The 20,072-nt window shown below is 39.8% G+C and overlaps 1 protein-coding gene across 2 annotated transcripts in view; it reads right to left on the reverse strand.

Annotated features, from left to right (window-relative positions):
* The window catches only part of LOC147873084 (neuropeptide F-like), a 102,634-nt gene that overhangs the window by 40,081 nt on the left and 42,481 nt on the right, over window positions 1-20,072 (reverse strand). For both annotated transcript variants that reach the window (XM_087352966.1, XM_087352965.1), the window contains 2 exons: window positions 17,741-17,957; window positions 7,009-7,199 (listed from right to left, as the gene is read on the reverse strand). In XM_087352966.1, coding sequence (XP_087209092.1) covers window positions 7,009-7,184 — 176 coding nt within the window. In that variant the 5' untranslated portion in view covers window positions 7,185-7,199; window positions 17,741-17,957. The remainder of the gene's footprint in view (window positions 1-7,008; window positions 7,200-17,740; window positions 17,958-20,072) is intronic.

Here is a 20,072-nt window from a genome sequence, read left to right on the forward strand (position 1 = left end):
GGACCTGTCGTCAGACAGAACACTAAATAATAATAAGATGAGGTGGTCTAGCAGTTAGAACGCTGGCCTTGTAATCCTGGGGGTCTCGGGTTCGATTCCCGGCGGTGCCCGAATTTATAACTTGTGTTGGGCAAGGCCGTGGTCTAGGCAACACGGAGTTTTCATCCGTGGCATCCCAACAATTACTCCATTCACACACAGAAGAAGGCAATGGCAAACCACTTCTGGATCATCTGCCAAGAACGTATATGAACAGGTCCCAGTCCGAGAAAAGGATGGAAGGATCCTGTTCATATGGACCTGTCCTTAGACAGAACACTAAATAAATAAATAAATGTGTATTCGATGTAGCAGTCATTATCGTATGGAGGAGCAACATACCTTCTGGGGACAGCGACTCAGTTATAACGTAAGTCACGTTGGTACCCGTGTATTCTTTTACCTATTAACGACCAATGAGGTAAAACTTGAGCTCGAAGTGTTGACAGGCACAAATCTACGTAAATATATCCATATGTACGTAGATACATACATACATTTAATTTACACACATAAACACACGTATACATACATTAATCGATTTTGTATTTGTGGTATTTTAAGTAATTGAGATATTTGCATACTAATGTAGAAGTAGCCTGTCACGTAATAGAAACTGACTTCACAAATTAATGTTCGGGGATTTACTTATTATAAAATATTGAAACTTTTTGAAAAATTACTTGTAAAATAAGAATAACTAAGACTGGTGGTGTGATAGACTATTCAATTTGGAATGCAGCAGGTTTAAATTAAAAATCACGATGAATAATTATGGTCCGTGTTCCCTGTTCTTACAACCTTCTTAATAATTATTTTAATTAGCATTTTCCGCGTACGAACCCATCACACAATCAAAAGTGATATTTGGTATGGAAACTCTAAACTGTTACTGGAAAGTTAACATTGCCTTTTCGCTTTTCATTTATGAAAGGACACTTATTCTTATCTCCATAATATATTAAAAATTCCTGTTTCTATAAATTTTCATGTACGACTAAATGTTAGTTAGATGAAATATCTAAACTACGAGGTGCGATCGGAAAGTTTCCAGACTGCGCGTATAAAAACCCGTACACTTATCTCAGGTATTAAATTCATCCATCACCCTCGAAGTAGTTCCCCTGGGAGTGAACACAACGATCCCAGCGCCGCTGCCAAGCCTGGAAGCATCCCTGGAAATCTTTCTTTGTCAGCCTGTCAAGCACCATCTGCGATTCTGCCTGAATCTCTTCTATCGTCTCAAATCTCCTTCCCTTTAGCTGAATTTTCATCTTTGGGAAGAGGAAGAAGTCACACGGAGCTTAGAAAGGAAGTTGGGGTCGGTTCTTGCAAGATCTTTCAGCTCCTGACAAACGAGAAGTCAAGTCGATTCTGCTTCTGGTCCTCAGACAGGAGCCTTGGCGTCGCATGTGGAGTTCTTCCTTTAGAATCAGCTGACAGGTCCCATAGCCTATCCCAACAATGTCGCACAAGTCGTTGATGGTACGACGTCGATCTTCGTAACATTTTCGGGCGTTGTGCTCGAAGATGGTCGTCCAGAACGCTCGTCATCATCGACAGAGGTTCGGCCATTTTTAAAACGTGAATGCCACACAAAAGTTTGCGGACTCCCCAAATGCTTGCTTTAGCATTTCATAGGTTTCCGTAGCCGTTTTGGCGAGTCTTTGGCAAAATTTGATGCACACGCCATTCCGAAATCGCAGGAGGGTCTGTGTAATGCACTACCAAAACGCCCGTAACTAAGAAACAAATGCTAATTCGATGATGCCGGCTGGCACACTGATTCACTATGAATGTAGGCCGCACCCCCTAGCGGAAGAAGCTCGTACTACATCCGGTTCGCCCTCTATTGACACAGTCTAGAAACTTTCCGATCGCACCTCGTATATTCTTATCTGTAATTTTTTATGGGCAAATTCTCTGAACTTTTCGGTAGCACCTCGTATTAACCCCCCCTCCCCACCCCGCGGCCCATCGTGTGGAAGAATTTTAAGGTAAGAATTCGTTTCCTGTAACTGCATATCTTACCACTACGTGCGCTGTAAAGCCATTTCACCGGAAGCAAGAGGTTACCTGAGCCAAATTAATTACTGCCGTTAATTGTTGATGACAAACGGCGTTCAAGTGGCAACAATGCCCTGCAGCTGTTTATCGCTCCAACAGACGACAATTAATGTATGAGAATTTCAGAAACCATATTGACATTGCAGCCAACACTAAAAATTCCCCTTTCTCCCCCGTGAACTTCCCTTTCTGTAGACGCCAGAGTACCAGATGGTGTTGCTTACAAATTTTATCACCGCGTGGCGCTGCGGTGGTAACAGAAGAATTACGATCTCTTTTCAACGGATGTTTCCGGCTCGTCGTTGGGGCGAGTAAGAAGATGGCTGTCTTTTTTGGATACTGCGTCATGTTGTGTCGTAGATTGGTGACGTTTCAGAGGTGCTTAATGCCTCCATCGTCAGGGAGATGAGTAGGTAGTGCACGAATAAATAATTATGGTAACCGGTCGGATAGAGTCGAACAACCTCCGAAACGTCGGTAAACTTCTACCAGACTACACGGCGCAACAACCCAACTTCAGACTCACCGCCGTGGAAACCTCAGATATTAAAAATATTTTTAAATTCTGTTCAGTGTTCCAACAGAAGGGTCTTTGACGTTGAATAAAACAAATGACAGGACAGTTTTGAGATCTGGAACGGTAAGTGGCCAGACTGTATTCTAAAGTCTTCTGTCGGCAGATCCCTCGAGAAAGCGAGCTAAATGGAACATGTCTTAGAAAGACCTATGTCCCGCGACCGAGTTTGAACCGCGAACCACTAAATGCGAAGCAGCATTTCAAAAAATACCCAAGTTTCGACGTTTTGTGTACCGTAGCAAAGTCCCTGTTCTGAAGTGCTTATTCAAGTGACTGCTTTCATCCTTCTTCAAGCTCTTCAAAGCAAATTTCCACAGCAAACGCCTCTGATGTTTGCCTCGACCACAAATCCGACTACGCCCCTCCCTTCCGTCGTCTACTGACTACGTCATGAATGGACCTCGTAAGAACGTCCCCTTTCATGTCCCTGAAATTCATCTAGGAAGTTGTGAAGTACAAGACATTTTAAATAAGTTACATTTTTAATAATATACTCTAGGAGCCTACTCAGCCTCCTATCCAATGTGTACCGGGGTCCTTTCGCGGAGGTAAAGCACGGACGCGGCGTGACGCTGACCACTCACCCCCCATCTAGCGGCGAGGTCGAGAATGAGTAGCAGCTATATCGCGTCTCTCCCCCCAAGCGCCCACACGGCGTTTTACGGGGCACTTTTACTTTATTTTGTTTTATTCTAATTTACATAAGTAATGTGTATGTTTCCTACATTCGTTCAGTGAACTAAAAAAGGTTTTGTAAATTTTGGGGGTAACAGCTTGCCAAAGAGTTTGTTTTACGCTCGAAGTCTTAACACTTTCTGAATTTCGAAAATAATTACGAAATTGAAGACGACACGGGCACAGTCCACGCGGTTACAAAACTCAAAATAAAATAATCAGATTTGAAGACTACGTTTTTGTTTATAATATGTCTTAATTATTTATCTTATACTGATGTAAATAAAAACTTACACACGTGCGAGTTTCTCCTCAGGCATCCGCTTCACGGATTTATGAGAAATTTTGTATGGAAATTATGCCATTAGAGGTCACCCAAAAGGATCACTTTTAATGTTTCTTAAATTAGCTAATACCAACATGAAGGACTGACTAACTTGTAAGGTAGGATAGAGAGAGAGAGAGAGACTAACACCACTTAATAATCAGGGCTGTAAAATGATGCACGAAAGGTGAGGACATTTTTGTGGCAAAAGTCTGTCTTATGAACTACAATAAAATTGCCACAGGATAAAATCTCATTGAAGCTCTTGCTTTAATGGATAATTAGCACGAAGCATTCGAGCTAGACATTTTAAACATGGTAAGATCATGGACCGTGAACATTTATTTTATATTAAACCATTAAAAAATTTAATTATGGTCGTAAAAGACATTGATGCTGACAGAATCATAATTTATGCAGGTAATCATTTCTAAGCATAAGTAAAAGAGCATCGTTACAGAGATGACGAAAATAAGTTTCATGACAGTTAAAATTGCAAGGATTAAACCTGTATTAGACTCAATGACCATTTGCGCACGATTCCGAAATTTCAGCCAATTTACCAACTCACACGTCTTCACAATTGCCAAATACGAAATTAACATGACGATATAAAGTTTTAATTAAACATTTTTCTATACTCAATAAAACAAAAGTGTTGTCAAATTCGTAATTTTCTCTGAAGTTAGCGGCGTATGACGAAAGCGGTGAAATGAAAGCTGTCCCACTATACGCCATGAAGGCACTTGGGGGGAGAGGCGGTATAGCTCCTACTCATTCTTGACCTCGCCGCTAGATGGGGGGAGAGTGGTCAACATCACGCCCCGACCGGCTTTACCCAAGGGTAAGGATCCCGGTATCCATTGGAGAGAAGGCTGGGTGGGCCCCAGAGCCGGTCCGGACGCCGAGCATAGAGGAAAAATCCTCTTCCACAGTCGCGGATCGAACCCCGGTCGATCAGTCCGTAGCTAGTCAATATACCGACTGAGCTACGTCGCTAGTAATATTTTCTAACTCGTACCTGTACACAGATACGTCATAAGACTAACAAATGCACAAAATGACTACAGAAGAAATTTTATGGCGAAGAGACAGTGACTACGGTTACCTATACGCGTCGTAGCTTCATATGTAAGGATTCGCGCAATGCAGATATTATGCAGTAACAATGTTTTATCAAGCACGATTTCACAGTATTACAAAAATGAGTGTGCCGCACAAAACACACGTTAGCGGGCCACATATTGCAAACCCCTGGACCACAAGATTACTAGCTGAGATGCTTCTATCCTACGTAGAATAAAGTGTGGTAAAATTGTCAGGGATGAGATATAACACGCGTGTCCGTAAAATTGCGATCGAAATTTGCGACGAGACTGGGAAATTTCTTAACTACTGTTTTCTCGATATGTGTAAACGCATATAGTGGGAAAACAGTCTTGTTTCACTAACTAACTAACTAACTAGATGGCTTACGGAAACCGAAGGTTCATCACCGAATTAACCAAAGCCCTCCACCGGACCCTGTCCTGGACCAACAAAATCCAGTCTCCTTCAACTCCTATCTCCCATAGATCCCGCCTGAGATTATCCTCCCATCTACGTCTAGGTCTCCCCAGAGGTCTCTTCCCCTCAGGCTTCCACACCTCTTGTCTCATCCATGCGCGCTACATGCCCAGCCAATCTCAATCTTCTCGACTTAATCACCCTGAAAAATATTGGGGGAGGAGTACAAATTTTTAAGCAGTTTTCTCCACGCCCCATCGTCTTCCCTCTTAGGCCCAAATATCCTCCTCAACACCCGATTCTCAAACACCTGCAATCTGTGTTCCTCCCTCTGAGTGAGAGACCATGTTTCGCACCCATACAAAACAACGGGCAAGATTATTGTTTTGTATACTTTAATTTTCAGGTTCTTAGAAATCAGACGGGAAGACAAAATATTTTGAACTGAGAAGTTGCGAGCATTTCCGGAATTCAGTCTCCTCCTAATTTCCTCACGAGTATCATTTTGATTTGTTATTGTTATTATTTCACTACATAATTTTTTTTAATTCTGTGATTAATTACAGAAATGCATGACAACATGTAAAAATAAGTCGTTTCTAGGGGCTCCTTAATATGAAAACGAAAGGACAAAATGTAATAATACTTCACATGCAAGATTACTCATGAGAACATACAAGCCAAAACTTCACGTCTCGTCCCAGATCACAAGGCATATGTGACAAAGTCAATTCTTACGTGATTCTATAGCAACTGCAGACGCACGGGGCAACAAAATTATTCTGTAACGGGGAAATCTTCATACGCACTGTCCATCAGGACATCTAAAGACTCTTCTCCGCTTATTTTTCCTTTGGCATGAAATTCCTTTATTTATTTAATACGTATAATTAGTCAGAAACCAAATTTTCTCTAGAACCTTCTGTAATCAGTAACGCAGTACTTACAAGTCTAATACCTACGGCATTACTGTCTAAATATGCACGATTTAAATCGTGCTGTATCATAACCTTAAAAATTTAAACTCTTGCTTAGAAATGATTGCATCCTGAGTTTTAAGTTGTTCGGTTTCTTTAGTACAAGGAAGTTTTAATGACATTTTTAAAATAACCAAATCTTTTAGCAGAGATTTCTTCAGAAGCCACGTAGACGAATTTTGAAAATTCGTGTATCCTGCAAACTCGCAAGGCGTTCTTTCGAAAAGACACTAAACTTTGCTGCTAACACACAAACACCATCTTCCCAAAAGCTTCGTACACTGTTCTTCTTAAAGTCCGTGCATGGAATTTGGACACTCAGAGGTGAAAGGCACGCCCCTTTAGACAATTTATGACCGCCATGTAAGAATAAGGAAGTCTGAAATTCTTTGACTACTAAAGCAGAATAAATCAAATTATTGAATTGAAAGTTAGCGTTACTACGGTAAAATCTCTTTAAAATCCTCGGTGGTGATGCATCTTACTGCCATAACAGAAATACGCCCTAAAAGACAGATCGTGTGATGTTTGTAGAACGTACATGCTCGATGACGCTCTCAGACGAGACACTTCTGTGTCCACGAAGACGGAATTTCGCGAGAAATGAAACACAATAACAAATCCATATTTCTGGAAGGATGAACAATGCGTTACGATAGGACAGAAACAAAAGAATGATTAAGAATTTTTACATTAATACCAAATACACCACGTGGAAAACGAGAAATGAGAAGATCGGAAATTGATGGACATGGTTAATTTCTGCAGCGATTGGAGTAAGTATTATAAAGAATAAGAAAGTTTTGGTGATTCTTTGGGCACAAAATCATCACACAACTGACCTTGGTCTAGCGACCTGAGAGTAGTAACGGTCCAGCTCTTGCAGATACTTGAGGGTGTCTGCCATGGCTGCCAACTGCTCCGGGTCCGTGGGTTTGGCCCACGCAGTGGGGGCAACGTGAGGCATCAGAACGAGGGCGCAGCCCACCACAAGAAACCAGGCCAGAGAACTCTGCATGGTAGAACAGGCGATCTGTAACAGTTCAATCAGTGGTCAGTGGCGTTGCTAACTGCTGTGTCTTGACACGAAATTTATTTATGTACTGGTCCGAAGAATCGATCTCAAACCAGTCCATTTTCCTGCTTTGTGGCTTATGGGAATAATAGCAGCATTGCAAATTTCTAACCCATTCGTCTCAGATAGAGAGCAGGTTCCAAGTTCAACACATGACAAATGAGCTTTAAATTATGAAAATGATTTCTGCAAACTGAGGTGGGCCTGCCCTTACCTAAAGGAACAGACACACGTAACCACGTCATTTTACACTTCTCCGTAAACTGTAGTTCTCAAGGCGTCTCTGGCTCCATCAATGTAACTTACGTTCTGTTTGTAAAATAAATAAATATTATCAAACAACCGATTATTTACGATTTTGTAAAGAACGCCTTTCGGCCGAGATGGCGATTTGCTATCTAAGAGATAACATAATGACTCAGGAACGGCCTCGATGGAGGTAGCAAGGACTTCCGAAACGTCGGTAAACTTCTACCAGACTACACACGGCGCAACATCCCAGAAGACAGCCTCCATCTTCTAACAAAAGATTGTAGACGGAAAACGTTGATGGGAAATGCCATTCGGGAGACAAAGTCACAGATGGGAGTGTCTTGTAAAACCATGATCTGAGGGCGTGTACTGGATTCCAGTATCAGGCTTTTGTGAACACGGTAACGAACGTTTATTTTCCGCGAAATATTGTGACTAGCTGAGCAACCATTGCCTTCTCAAGTAGGTCTCTGCTACGTGAAGTTATTTAGTTAACCTTGTCACGTTATGGTGATTGGCAGAACGTGTAACACGCATACAAGGAGCAAGGAATGAAGACAATAATTTAATTTAGAAATATTAAAAGATCATTATGGTCTATTGATGAAAATGGATGGCGAGTGGTTTGTGAATATGACGAAAATCTTATGAGAAATTCTAGCGGCAAATCTGTGAACAGAGCGATGAAATGCGAGATTTGACGGAACACTCACTAGTCGAAGCTCAAGAGTGGAGTTCACTAAGCTGTTCGTTAGCGTTAGTTTTCCATTCTGACAGCAGAGGGTTTCTTACGTTCTGTTTACTTTTACGAGATCGCTTCCGAGACGAAGACCATGAAATATCTTAATATTAAAACCAACAAAGTCACCGACGTTTTTACAATGTGCTTCAATTCCTCAGCCTACTCCCAGAAACTATTGCTCTGTCTTCATTCAGTAACGCGGCACGAACACTTATCCTTATTCTATTAAATTTTCTAACGTTAAACGTGAAAATAATTAAATTGATCGAGATAGTCACTAGACGTCAGGAATATTGCAAAACAATCCTGGGTTTCATTCACAAGTGTCACCACTGACATGAAAATTAACTAGAAAAGACGATTTTGGCTTTCAGGCCTGAAGATGGACACAATATGTCGCTCCGAAATGCTGCCAACTGCTTGCGAATCCACACGGCATCACAATCCAGAGTAACATTATCATCTTCGTTTTCACCACAGTGAAAACAAGAAAATTAAAAAAAATTTAGGGAATTTACGGGTGTCGTAAAAGTTCCGGGTTGTTCCTTATTCCAGGAACTCCGTGTTAACCACAGAACCGAAAGTAACTACTATAACCAAAGCAGCTATAGTAAATATTGTGACAAATGTATCTTGGGGATTAGGTCAGTAGTTCTTAATGTAATGCAAACGATTACTGTACGATTTTAATCAAAAGTAAAATGTGTCGACAAATTTCATTATATCGCGAAGAACAAAGATTCGGCGAAACTATTGGATGAATTCTTATAAATGTTGGTTGCGATCCCGTCTAAAATATAAAATGAAAGAGTCAGCATAATGACAACCACTCAGTTAAAATCGTCTACAGCAAATTAAACGTGCCTCAGTAAATTGACAGTGTCCAAAATAATATCGGTACACCATGTTTCACAATAAACTTTTGGCAAGAATCTTTCATGCGTTTAAAACTCGAGTTTAGCAAGAAAAATTGCCTCCATCCGGAACTGATTCACGATTGACACAAGGCGATGTTAGAACTGAGATGGCGTACGCATTGAAGTTTGTTATTTTTTAGTAAGTTCCACGAAAAATTAATGAGGGGAAAATTAAAAATGGCATAAGAAATCCACTAACAAAACACATACACGGTGGCCTCCTTGTTGCCAAGGACCCAGGCGGACGGTTGGGCCTGACCTCAGAGTCTGGAACAGAATTAACTAATATTTCGGCTCACCAGACAGGATAATTATTGTTGCAATGGAGTGAGGAACGGAGGTTACTAACTGACCCGCTGTAAAACGACCAGATGTTCAGCAGCAAACTACTGACAGCGGAAAACGGGAGGAATCTACAAAAAAACCCTTCGAAGTATCATCTTGTCCATCGTAAATCCGACGTCGATTATACCGGGAGCGAACCCGGGCCTCCGTATTGAGAAGAATTTCCAGGGTAATAGTCTAAGTTGGGAGTAACATCTCATACATCCAAGTTTAATTTCGAATTTTCTCCTAACATGTCACCACTACGGCTAGTCTGAATCTGTTCATCTCCCAAAGCAAAATAAATACAGCTAAAGATCGCTAATTAATACCGTGCTGAGTGTTTAGTGAAGTATGAACTTATTTGTATTCATACATAACCTAACTTCAACCTCATACTACGAAATTAAATTTTAAATTCGCGTCTCATAAATAGTGTTATAAAAATGAAAGTTGTGGTTTAATTAATTTTTTTTTTATTTCGGTCTGAAGTTCTAGTAACTTAACAAATTATCTCCATGTAGGAGAAGAATCCTTGCTGAGAAGCTAACGGGGCCTGGACTTAAGAAGACTTTACACAACAGACAGTGATAACGGACTTGAAGTCGCAAACTAGAAACAAGGATTTTATAACTAAATTATAGCATTTTGTTAATGTTTTACGAAGATTTATGTTCGGGGAAAATTAGAACATGAATGGCGAATAGCCTCGTACGAATACCTTACAGTATCGCATTAATTATAATTTGTCGTACGTAAAATTAAGATACTGCCTGCCCATTCGTACGTCATATTCACGAAATTATAGCTCAAATTTTGATTAAACTTTATACCAGGGGGAGGGGGGGGGGTTCACTCAAATTTTATCTTGTTTTGCGTCAAGCTTTGTTTCCCCTCAACAAGGAGCTCCGCGCAATCAGTGGGGGTCCTACCCAGTTCAAATTCTGCAGTTTCTTAAGATCCAAGCTTTTTATATGATACGTTAATGACAGAGCCTACAAGGCAGAGTAATGCACCAGTGTCACTTATCTGTATCAGTGTGATTAAATCTGTCGTGACATATTTCTCTTTTCAATAAATGGAAAAAATCTCAAGCCACACGTAAAACCACTAACGTGGGAAATATATCTCATTAGTGCATTGTGGCGAATATAAAATTCCAATAACGTGGTCTAACCTAAGAGGTGTACTCACTGATGTGATTTGTTTGAAAATAATTAAAATCTTTATACCCGTCAGTTATGAGGGCTAATTACAAATTATATTTCTGTATATTTCTAAGAAAATATATTAATTTTTGGGCTAAATTACTAGTTTAAGCAAGAAAAAACTTTTGTAATGGAAATTCTGTCTGTTCCCCCTCCCTTTTGAGTTTGATCTATTATCTGTCGGATTTTCACAAACAATATTTTTTTTGTTCATTTTTTCGGGATGTCACAAATAATATTAAAATTATAGGTTTTTGAAGAGTTTTTCTTTTAAAAGTAATTAAACCATAATGAGTTAAAATGTAGAGTAATTATTAAAGAAATTTTAGCAGAGGCCAACGAGTCTACATTTTTATTTTTTTATGTTTTGTAATCTGAGGTTTATGCCTTGTTGTGTATTGTTGAATAGTTATTCAACAATTCGGGTTCGATTCCCGGCGGTGCCCGAATTTATAACTTGTGTTGGGCAAGGCCGTGGTCTAGGCAACACGGAGTTTTCCTCCGTGGCATCCCAACAATTACTCCATTCACACACAGAAGAAGGCAATGGCAAACCACTTCTGGATCATCTGCCAAGAACGTATATGAACAGGTCCCAGTCCGAGAAAAGGATGGAAGGATCCTGTTCATATGGACCTGTCGTCAGACAGAACACTAAATAATAATAAGATGAGGTGGTCTAGCGGTTAGAACGCTGGCCTTGTAAACCTGGGGTCTCGGGTTCGAATTTATAACTTGTGTTGGGCAAGGCCGTGGTCTAGGCAACACGGAGTTTTCCTCCGTGGCATCCCAACAATTACTCCATTCACACACAGAAGAAGGCAATGGCAAACCACTTCTGGATCATCTGCCAAGAACGTATATGAACAGGTCCCAGTCCGAGAAGAGAAAAGGATGGAAGGATCCTGTTCATATGAACCTGTCGTCAGACAGAACACTAAATAAAATAATTGGTGCAAAGCACACAGCTCATTTAATTTTTTTTTAAAAAAGGTTTTAAACTACAATTTTCTTATTTTTGTGACATCGGGTAATCCCACTGCAATCATTTCAAACACGTATTCCGACCTGATGATGAGCACAGTTGGCCGAAACATGTAGTTTGAGAAAATGGACGAAGAAGTGAGTATGTGAAATTGACATGGAGTAACAAAGCAGGATCATCATAACACACCGGGATGTTGCACTACGCACTTCACAAGCGCTTGTCACAAAACTGCGTTTCGCTTTTTCTCGTGACATCGTCGAGTCCGGAAACGAATTATACTGACTTGATTTTCTCAGTCACATTTTAAGCTGCCTCCTGCCAGAAACAGGCAACCGACGTCTCTGAGAAGCCAGAATATCTCCAACACCAAAGCCCGCCACCGGCCATGATCCTCACCTCCCTAAGATCCAACTTAATATTATTTTCCCATTTCCTTCTTGGTCTGTCCAGTTATCATTTTCCAGATGGATTCCCTACCAAAATTCTGTATGCAACCCGTGCCTCTCCCATGTGAACTGCATTGAAGTGTCCTAAATTTCACTATTTTAATTTAGATTGAGCTCGTACATTCATGTAAATTAAATTTTAAAAACGCAACGAAGGGTCATTGAACTTTACACTGTACGAAACCCATTGAAACGTAAGGGTGGTATTTTTCTCTGTTTCTCTAGATATGAGTCAATTACGAAGTAAGGAAGGCGACTGGATAAAGAATGGGAGATTTATCTGAAGAAAAGGTTTTAAAGATGAATATTAATAATAACTTTCCCATAAAATGTGAAAAAACAATAAATGCACATGAAATCCTCAAGAATGGGAAAATTCTGGACTTTTAAAATAAATGTTTTATAAAACCGTGTACGAATGACGAAAGTGGCGCATTACCGAATGCTAATGCATTTTTATTCACTCTGAGATTTGTGTAACAAAAATTCGTGAAAATTGTACATTGAGAATATAAACTGATATTACTGTAATAAAAGAAAGCAAGACATAACGACCTTTTTCGCTGTTAGGCGACTGGTTTTTGCCATATTTTTTCTGAATCAATCGTTGTATCTTGACTTCTTTTCATTTCCCCTTAGAATTTTGAAGTCAATCTTTTTAACGTATCACTGAAATATATCAGATGTAACGGATAGTGAAATATAAACGTGCATAATTCTTCCTGAAATATAATTTTAAGGCTTCCCAGTTCGTAACACCTAACCTATAAGAATTTGGAATACTACGAAATTCTTCAGAAGTCACTAAGCCACCCTTAGGCATAAACATAAATAGTTTTTGTCTGCTCTATTTGGAGTAGTAGACCTATGAGTTAGAATATTAATTTATTTTACTGTGAAATTTAGTTAACTTTCTGTTATAATTGTGTTCGAGGCTACTCTGACGTTGTACAGTTTTCGAAGCAGTGTGCGTGTTTACCATTTTCAAAAGAACCTAACCTAAAGCAGTTAGCTTGTTTATGGTTTAAAAGTAACCGCGCATATTTTGACAAAACAAAACCGAACGCAATCCCGTGTTTTGAGGGATACCAATATGGCGTCTTACGGTTCTGTATAGCGCAGACCAAAAGGTTGGCCTCGTAATATATAAGAATCGTGGCACACAAGAGCATATCTTCTTGTAATAAATTGAATTCGGTATTTTTGTAAAAAGTATTTGTCATTGTCCTGTGCGCAGCTTTCAAAATAAATTTCACGGAGAAATGTATTAACATACATACAGGAATTACGAGAGTAGGTTATAATCTCGACTCCAAAATTCCACTAAAATCTCGTGAGGATCGGTAGATGTCTAGTCTGCCATAAGTTTACCGATGCGTCAGAAGTACTTTCTGTCTCCATCATCAGGGTTCTGATGATGGAGGCAGCAAGCATCTATTTAATGCTGATAAGCAACATCTCAGAAGGCAAACATCTTCATAGTCGCGGCCTTGAGACCATAAAATCTCACAGGTAAAAATCTGACCTTTTTCAAATAATGAATGAGAGTTTATGAATCATCGGAGGTGATTTATCGAAGTGTGTGATGTTGTGGGACGAGGTATCGATTCCTAAACTTTAGAAATCACCCTTCTTTCCGACTCAAACTTTTGTCACTGCATATTCCCATCATTTTATGAGAAATTTGTTTGAGGAATTTTAAACTTGCAAGTTTTTATGCAATGCATTATCAACTTTCAGTGTCCATGCTCGCAGAAGCAGAGAAGAAAACCTCGTAAGTTGCTAATTCTTCAGGGATTTCTCATCAACCATGAACGAGTGTTGAATCAATTCAAGTAGGACGACCGACGGCCAGAATGTTGGCGCCCGTCCTGATCCAATTATTACATTCACCCTGCATTTAGATATATTTCCTTTAGACCCCTAATTACTTTAAAAAAACAACGTAGTCATGAAAGCACATCAGTAAGAGTGACCGACCGCGTCATTGCAGTTACAAACACGCAAATCTTTCGACAGCTGAGTAAAACCGTCGCAACACGGTGTAGTGTTTTTTATTTTTATTTATTTAGTGTTCTGTCTGACGACATGTCCATATGAACAGGATCCTTCCATCCTTTTCTCGGACTGGGACCTGTTCATATACGTTCTTGGCAGATCATCCAGAAGTGGTTTGCCATTGCCTTCTTCTGTGTGTGAATGGAGTAATCGGGGAAGCTCCCGGAGGAAAACTCCGTGATGCCTAGACCACGGCCTCGCCCAACACAAGTTATAAATCTGAGCACCACCGGGAATTGAACCCGGGACCCCAGGATTAAAAGACCAGCGATCTGACCGCTGACACTAGCAAAATTCCCGAGAATGGAAAAAAAAAATTCTCTCAAGTGCAATGGTTTTCCCCCCTGACAGGGCGCAATATTTGAAGGGCGACAGAGGTCCTTGTCTCCTGTCACCAGGCCTAGCTCATATTTGCGACTCCAGCACCACCCCTGTCGTCCAATCTGCCCCGAGGCACTTCAAGTAATCTCTCTTATCTACACTAACGACTGACAACACTAACTGGAGCTTTAAAAGCTGTTAGGATCTCGTTACGTTCTTAAGACACTTCATACACGAATATTGTATCGTAATTCCGAACACACGTATTTGAGACGTGAGTAATTGACAATCCTTTCCCTTCTCAGTTCAAAGGGTTCACCCCAGCGCCACGTTCCTACACCTCAACACGTGCCCTCCCGTTAGTTGGAGAGGCTAATTTCTTCTCACTCATAAACAAAAACACGTTTCCTAATCTTTAGGATTTCACACAGTGGAAATGAAGATCGGATATTTCGAACAGAACAGAAGCATAATATCGATTATGTTACGCCGCGTATTCTGAAAGAAGTTAATCGACGTTTCAGAGGCGCTTGCTACCTCCTACATTAGAGGAGACAATGGACTATATCTCAGAAAACAGTAGTGTTTATATCCGCCGCCGTGGGACCCTGAAGTCTCATCTAACATGCAAGAAATCCTATCCGAAATCAGCTTTCTCATATTCATGTACATTATATATTTGAATATAATTTTAGTCCTTTGTTGTTTTTAAATCTGAAAGATTTTCGATGAACTAAGCAAACTACTACGACGCCATTATTTTATCCTGTAGACAGGTATTTGATGTTCTCTTGTCACATAAACACTAGAGTCTCGGATAGCGTCTAATTCCTACGCTGCTTAAATTTCAATTCAACAAATTAACATCAAAAACACAAATCAGAGCCGATGCTAATGTGAAATCTTATTAAACGGTACCAGAGTTTCGTCATAAAATCGATCTTCAATTTACAAATAAATTTGAAAAGGTCCAAATGAATAATCGATACAAATCTCACACTTCACAAAGTAGCGGATCGTCACGTAGATAGTGATTTTTTTTTTTTTGAGGAGGGGCAAAGTAGAAATTGCTTATAAAAATAACCTTAAATTAATCGAATGTTTAAAGAAGAAAACTTAGTAGCTTATTACGTTTGCATCTGACTTTGATACAGAGGAAAGAGTGGACACGTTCAGTAAGATTTTCCACAATCAAGAATTAGGAAATGAGACTTAAAATGTGTGTCCAGTGTCATTATCGCTGTGATTGGCGACGGAATGAAGTTGGTTTCTAGTTTGTTTAACGACGTCCATTCATGCGCAAGCAGCCTATTATCATTTATTACCGACCACAAACAATTAAAGACACAGAAGGAGACTTAGACCCCTACTTTGAGGCAATATCCAGTCATTCTCTTGCAAAATTTTTGAGGAAAACCACGAAATATTTCGGCCATTACTGTCCATAAATTGTCTTGACTCGCGTTTGATGTTTTCATTAGGCTCTCAGCCGAAGCTGACGATAAAAGTTAAACCCGATATTATATCGGGTAATGCAGGCGAGATTCAAATCTGATATCTTCCGAATGCAAATATACAAACACTGCCGTTCTGTGGGAAAGAGAGTGTGGGTTTCATCTTTCTGATGATCAGGGCGCACAGTGGGCCGGGCCCCTCCTCTGATATGTGGGACACTTTCATGTCATCCACCGCCGTCCTGTATCAATGAATCTCCTCTTTCTAGATTCGTTATTTATTTTAATGGAACGTTTTTAAAGTTACATTGAAATAAAATCTCACCATATTTACCTCATATTTAAACAGCAAATCATGGACCATATCCAAAAATAACATACACGTTCTATTAGAACTACTGAGACAACCTAGGAAAAATCAGTCAGTCCGCGAATGGAATGCCTCTTCTAAAGCTTACATTCATACTTATTTATGGTCTGTTACAGAGAAGTTACAGGTTCTACAATTATTAAATGGGAATGATTTAAAGTAAGTCTACTCTCCATAAAAGTTCCCATCGATAAATATATTACGAATTATAAATTATCAATAATAACTTATATTAGAGATCCATTCTAGTCTGTGATCTCTGTCAGTATCGATCCCCAGCAGAAATTTATAATTTTAACACATAAAATAATATTAATTTATATCAAATTTACAGTTGTATGATGTCGCCATAATGAATTTTTCACATGTGACGTAAATTTTTAGATACGTAGATGACGTATTGTTATTTTTAGATCTTGCAAATAACTATGACTTCCAAAAGCTGCACACTGTCGAAGTTGCATCATTATACAACATTCAATGTCTGGACTCGAATTCCACAAACAAGGTTTGCCATGCCTCTAAATATTTTATGAATTTGGCTTCTCGCATTTATTGCGTTCGGTCCAAAGTACCTTAATTTATTAGCGAAACGTAATTAGTGACACCTTGAAAACTCGACAAAATTCATTATGTACGTGTAGGTACATTATCTCATCAAGACCTGACTTCAAAGCAGAATTTCAATTCCCTGACGATATATAAGATGACTGCAGCGAAGCATATTTTGTACTGACTTAAGACCTTCTTCCGGCGAACAAAAGACGTTTCGGAGGAAACAGAAATTCCACTAAAATTACTGTTCTTCTGGGTTGTGCCGCTGTGTGGAGTCGAGTCAAATCCAAAATGAAATAATAATTTTGTCATCTTCACCTCCGTCAGAACCTCAAACTTCACACAGAAAATTCAACTATTTCCTTCCATTACCTGTGATAAAATGCGATAAGAAATATTTTCGTTAGTCGCGAATTAATAGAATAATTTTAAATTTGTAAGTTTACACAGAATTAGCATTTATAAAGTCGTGTGAAATTTAAGAGAAAATTATTCGTCTTAAACTTTAGATAAATTTGCTTCAGATCAAACTGTTTATTTTTTTTTAACTTCAGAAATAAATAATTTCTGATTGATAAATATGTTTGTATGTTCTTATTAACTTCAATACAGCAAATAATTTGTAAACCACGAAGAGAAATTTGCTGCTCTTTTAAACATTTAAGAGGATTAAGTTTCTACAGGCTGGCGAATGTTCGTAAAAAGACCCACAGCAGAAAAAGAATTTTTTGAACGCTTACAAAGTATTCGTGTCGTAAATGATGAAAGGGGGTTGTTCATTTATCACAAAATGAAAGCAATGGCCACAAATATTCAACGATCCGAAGTTTCCAGGGAAACGACAAGAAATGAAGCCCCACGTACCTTTTAGTTCAGAAGTTAAGCGTCGGTGATGAGGCGGACGACGACGACAGGCGACCTGCTGCTACCTGGTGCGAACGCTCAGCGAACAATGTCCTTCGCGTCCAACGCGGCTTCAGTCTTATATACGGCCTGCGACACGTAGCACAGTGGCTGGAGCGTAGCACACCGCCTCTTTTCGCCCCCATCATCGACGTCGTGACGTCACGAGACGTCCAACCTATCAGAGAACGTCAAGTCAGCGCCCTCATACACATTAAATTACTACAGACGGTGGACCAGTTATGGAAATTCAGACGAATAATGAAAAAGTGAAAATAATTCGGCTTTTTAATTGTACGACGCACGTTTTCTGTCAAACAGCTGATCAGTTGGAGGAAAAAGGTTCATTACCAACGTGAAAGTTCAACACTAGCCGACAGCAAATTTTATTTCGATATTAGACGTTTCGGGAGTTTACTCCACTTCTGTTTTCAGGTTTCTGATTGCCATTATAAATACTGGCACGTGTTACTGTTATTATTTTAAAGCACTACATTCAGTTCACACGTAGGAATTATAAAAAATCTTTAACAGCGTAATGATAGTGATCACGTGAATTCGTGGCAAACTCCTGAAACGTCATGTACATAAAATAAACCTCAGAAACAGGGTAAGATCCAACATAATTTTTTTATTTCAAATGTTTTGAGAATCGTTAAACACTAAATTTGGCACTTGTGTTTGTAAAAAAGTGTAAAGTTCGAAGCCCGGCGTGTAACTTAGCATAAAGTTAATGTGTTGAAGACGGATACCTAGGAACACATACGTGAACGTGGAACATGTGCATTGTGATTATTAGAATGTGGGAATGGGGAGTCGAACACATTGTGGTCAGAGGCAGACATTTTCTGGAACAAAGTCGAACATTCAAATTCTTCTACCAGAGAGACGATCAATATTTCACCGCCTGGGATGATCTAACGCTTTCATGGCGAATAAATATATTTAATTCTTCTCTGGTTACCAGCTGTTTCGGTGGTTTGATGATGGTTCAAGAATTCCTGACAGTGTACTGTCTTCGTTTTTAGGGAATGAAACCCCCCCTTGCCTTCACGACCAACCCCCACATGGATTCCAGTAGGTGGTGCCTCGGATAAAGGGGCACTCTTAGGCTGCTAACTGTGAATGACAGAAAACTCCTATTGAACAGATATTAAAAGAAAGGAAGAGAAAAATGTATCGTATTCCATACGGTTTACTGATCACAAAATCGATGATTGGCTCTCTGTGTTTGGTTTCCCTGCTTACTGCATGCATTGCAGCCGAGATAATAAAGAATGTGGTCCAGATGTTTACGAAACACCTTTTCGTTTGGCGATTAGGGATTTGCCACGTCTCAACTGATTTCGTTATGAAACATAGGAGATCGATGAAGTCTGTTCAAAGACGATGTTTCAACTACTGAGTTCCCTTCGTGTTACGTGACAACCACTTAAATGGAGAGAAATTTTGTGAAAAGGTATCGTGAAAGGTTGAGTGTTTAACGGAGTTTAAGATGGATATCAAAAATACAATAACAAAAAATGTTACGAAGAGATTCTCTAGGGATATCTGCTAACCAGGTTGAAACATTGCAACATTGCAACTTCTAGATTGCAAGCATCGATATATCAAACTACTTGGTTAAGAACCAGACTGTTGTTAGTATTTCATCCCCACCAGTATTACAACTAACTAACTAACTAGGTGGCTTACGGAACCCGAAGGTTCATCACCGAACTAACCAAAGCCCTCCACCGGACCCTGTTCTGGGCCAACAAAATCCAGTCTCCTTCAACTCCTATCTCCCACAGATCCAGCCTGAGATTATCCTCCCATCTACGTCTAGGTCTCCCCAGAGGTCTCTTCCCCTCAGGCTTCCCAAATAGTGGACCCAACCAATCAGATGGCTTACGGAACCCGAAGGTTCATCACCGAACTAACCAAAGCCCTCCACCGGACCCTGTTCTGGGCCAACAAAATCCAGTCTCCTTCAACTCCTATCTCCCATAGATCCCGCCTGAGATTATCCTCCCATCTACGTCTAGGTCTCCCCAGCTGTCTCTTCCCCTCAGGCTTCCACACCTCTTGTCCCATCCATGCGCGCTACATGCCCAGCCCATCTCGTTCTTCTCGACTTAATCACCCTGACAATATTGGGAGAGGAGTACAGATTTTTACCACACGCCACATAAATTGTCGATGTGTTTGTCACGTACTAATGAAATTCAAGCTGACATAATCCGGCTTAAACATCAACATGATTTCAAAGTACTGAAACTGAAGAAGTCTGGTTGCGTTTATCTGAAGAATT

The sequence above is a fragment of the Zootermopsis nevadensis genome, unplaced genomic scaffold (assembly GCF_977971745.1).
Source record: "Zootermopsis nevadensis isolate Lab colony 2312 unplaced genomic scaffold, Znev_1.0 Znev_ptg000021l, whole genome shotgun sequence".
NCBI lineage: Eukaryota > Metazoa > Arthropoda > Insecta > Blattodea > Termopsidae > Zootermopsis > Zootermopsis nevadensis.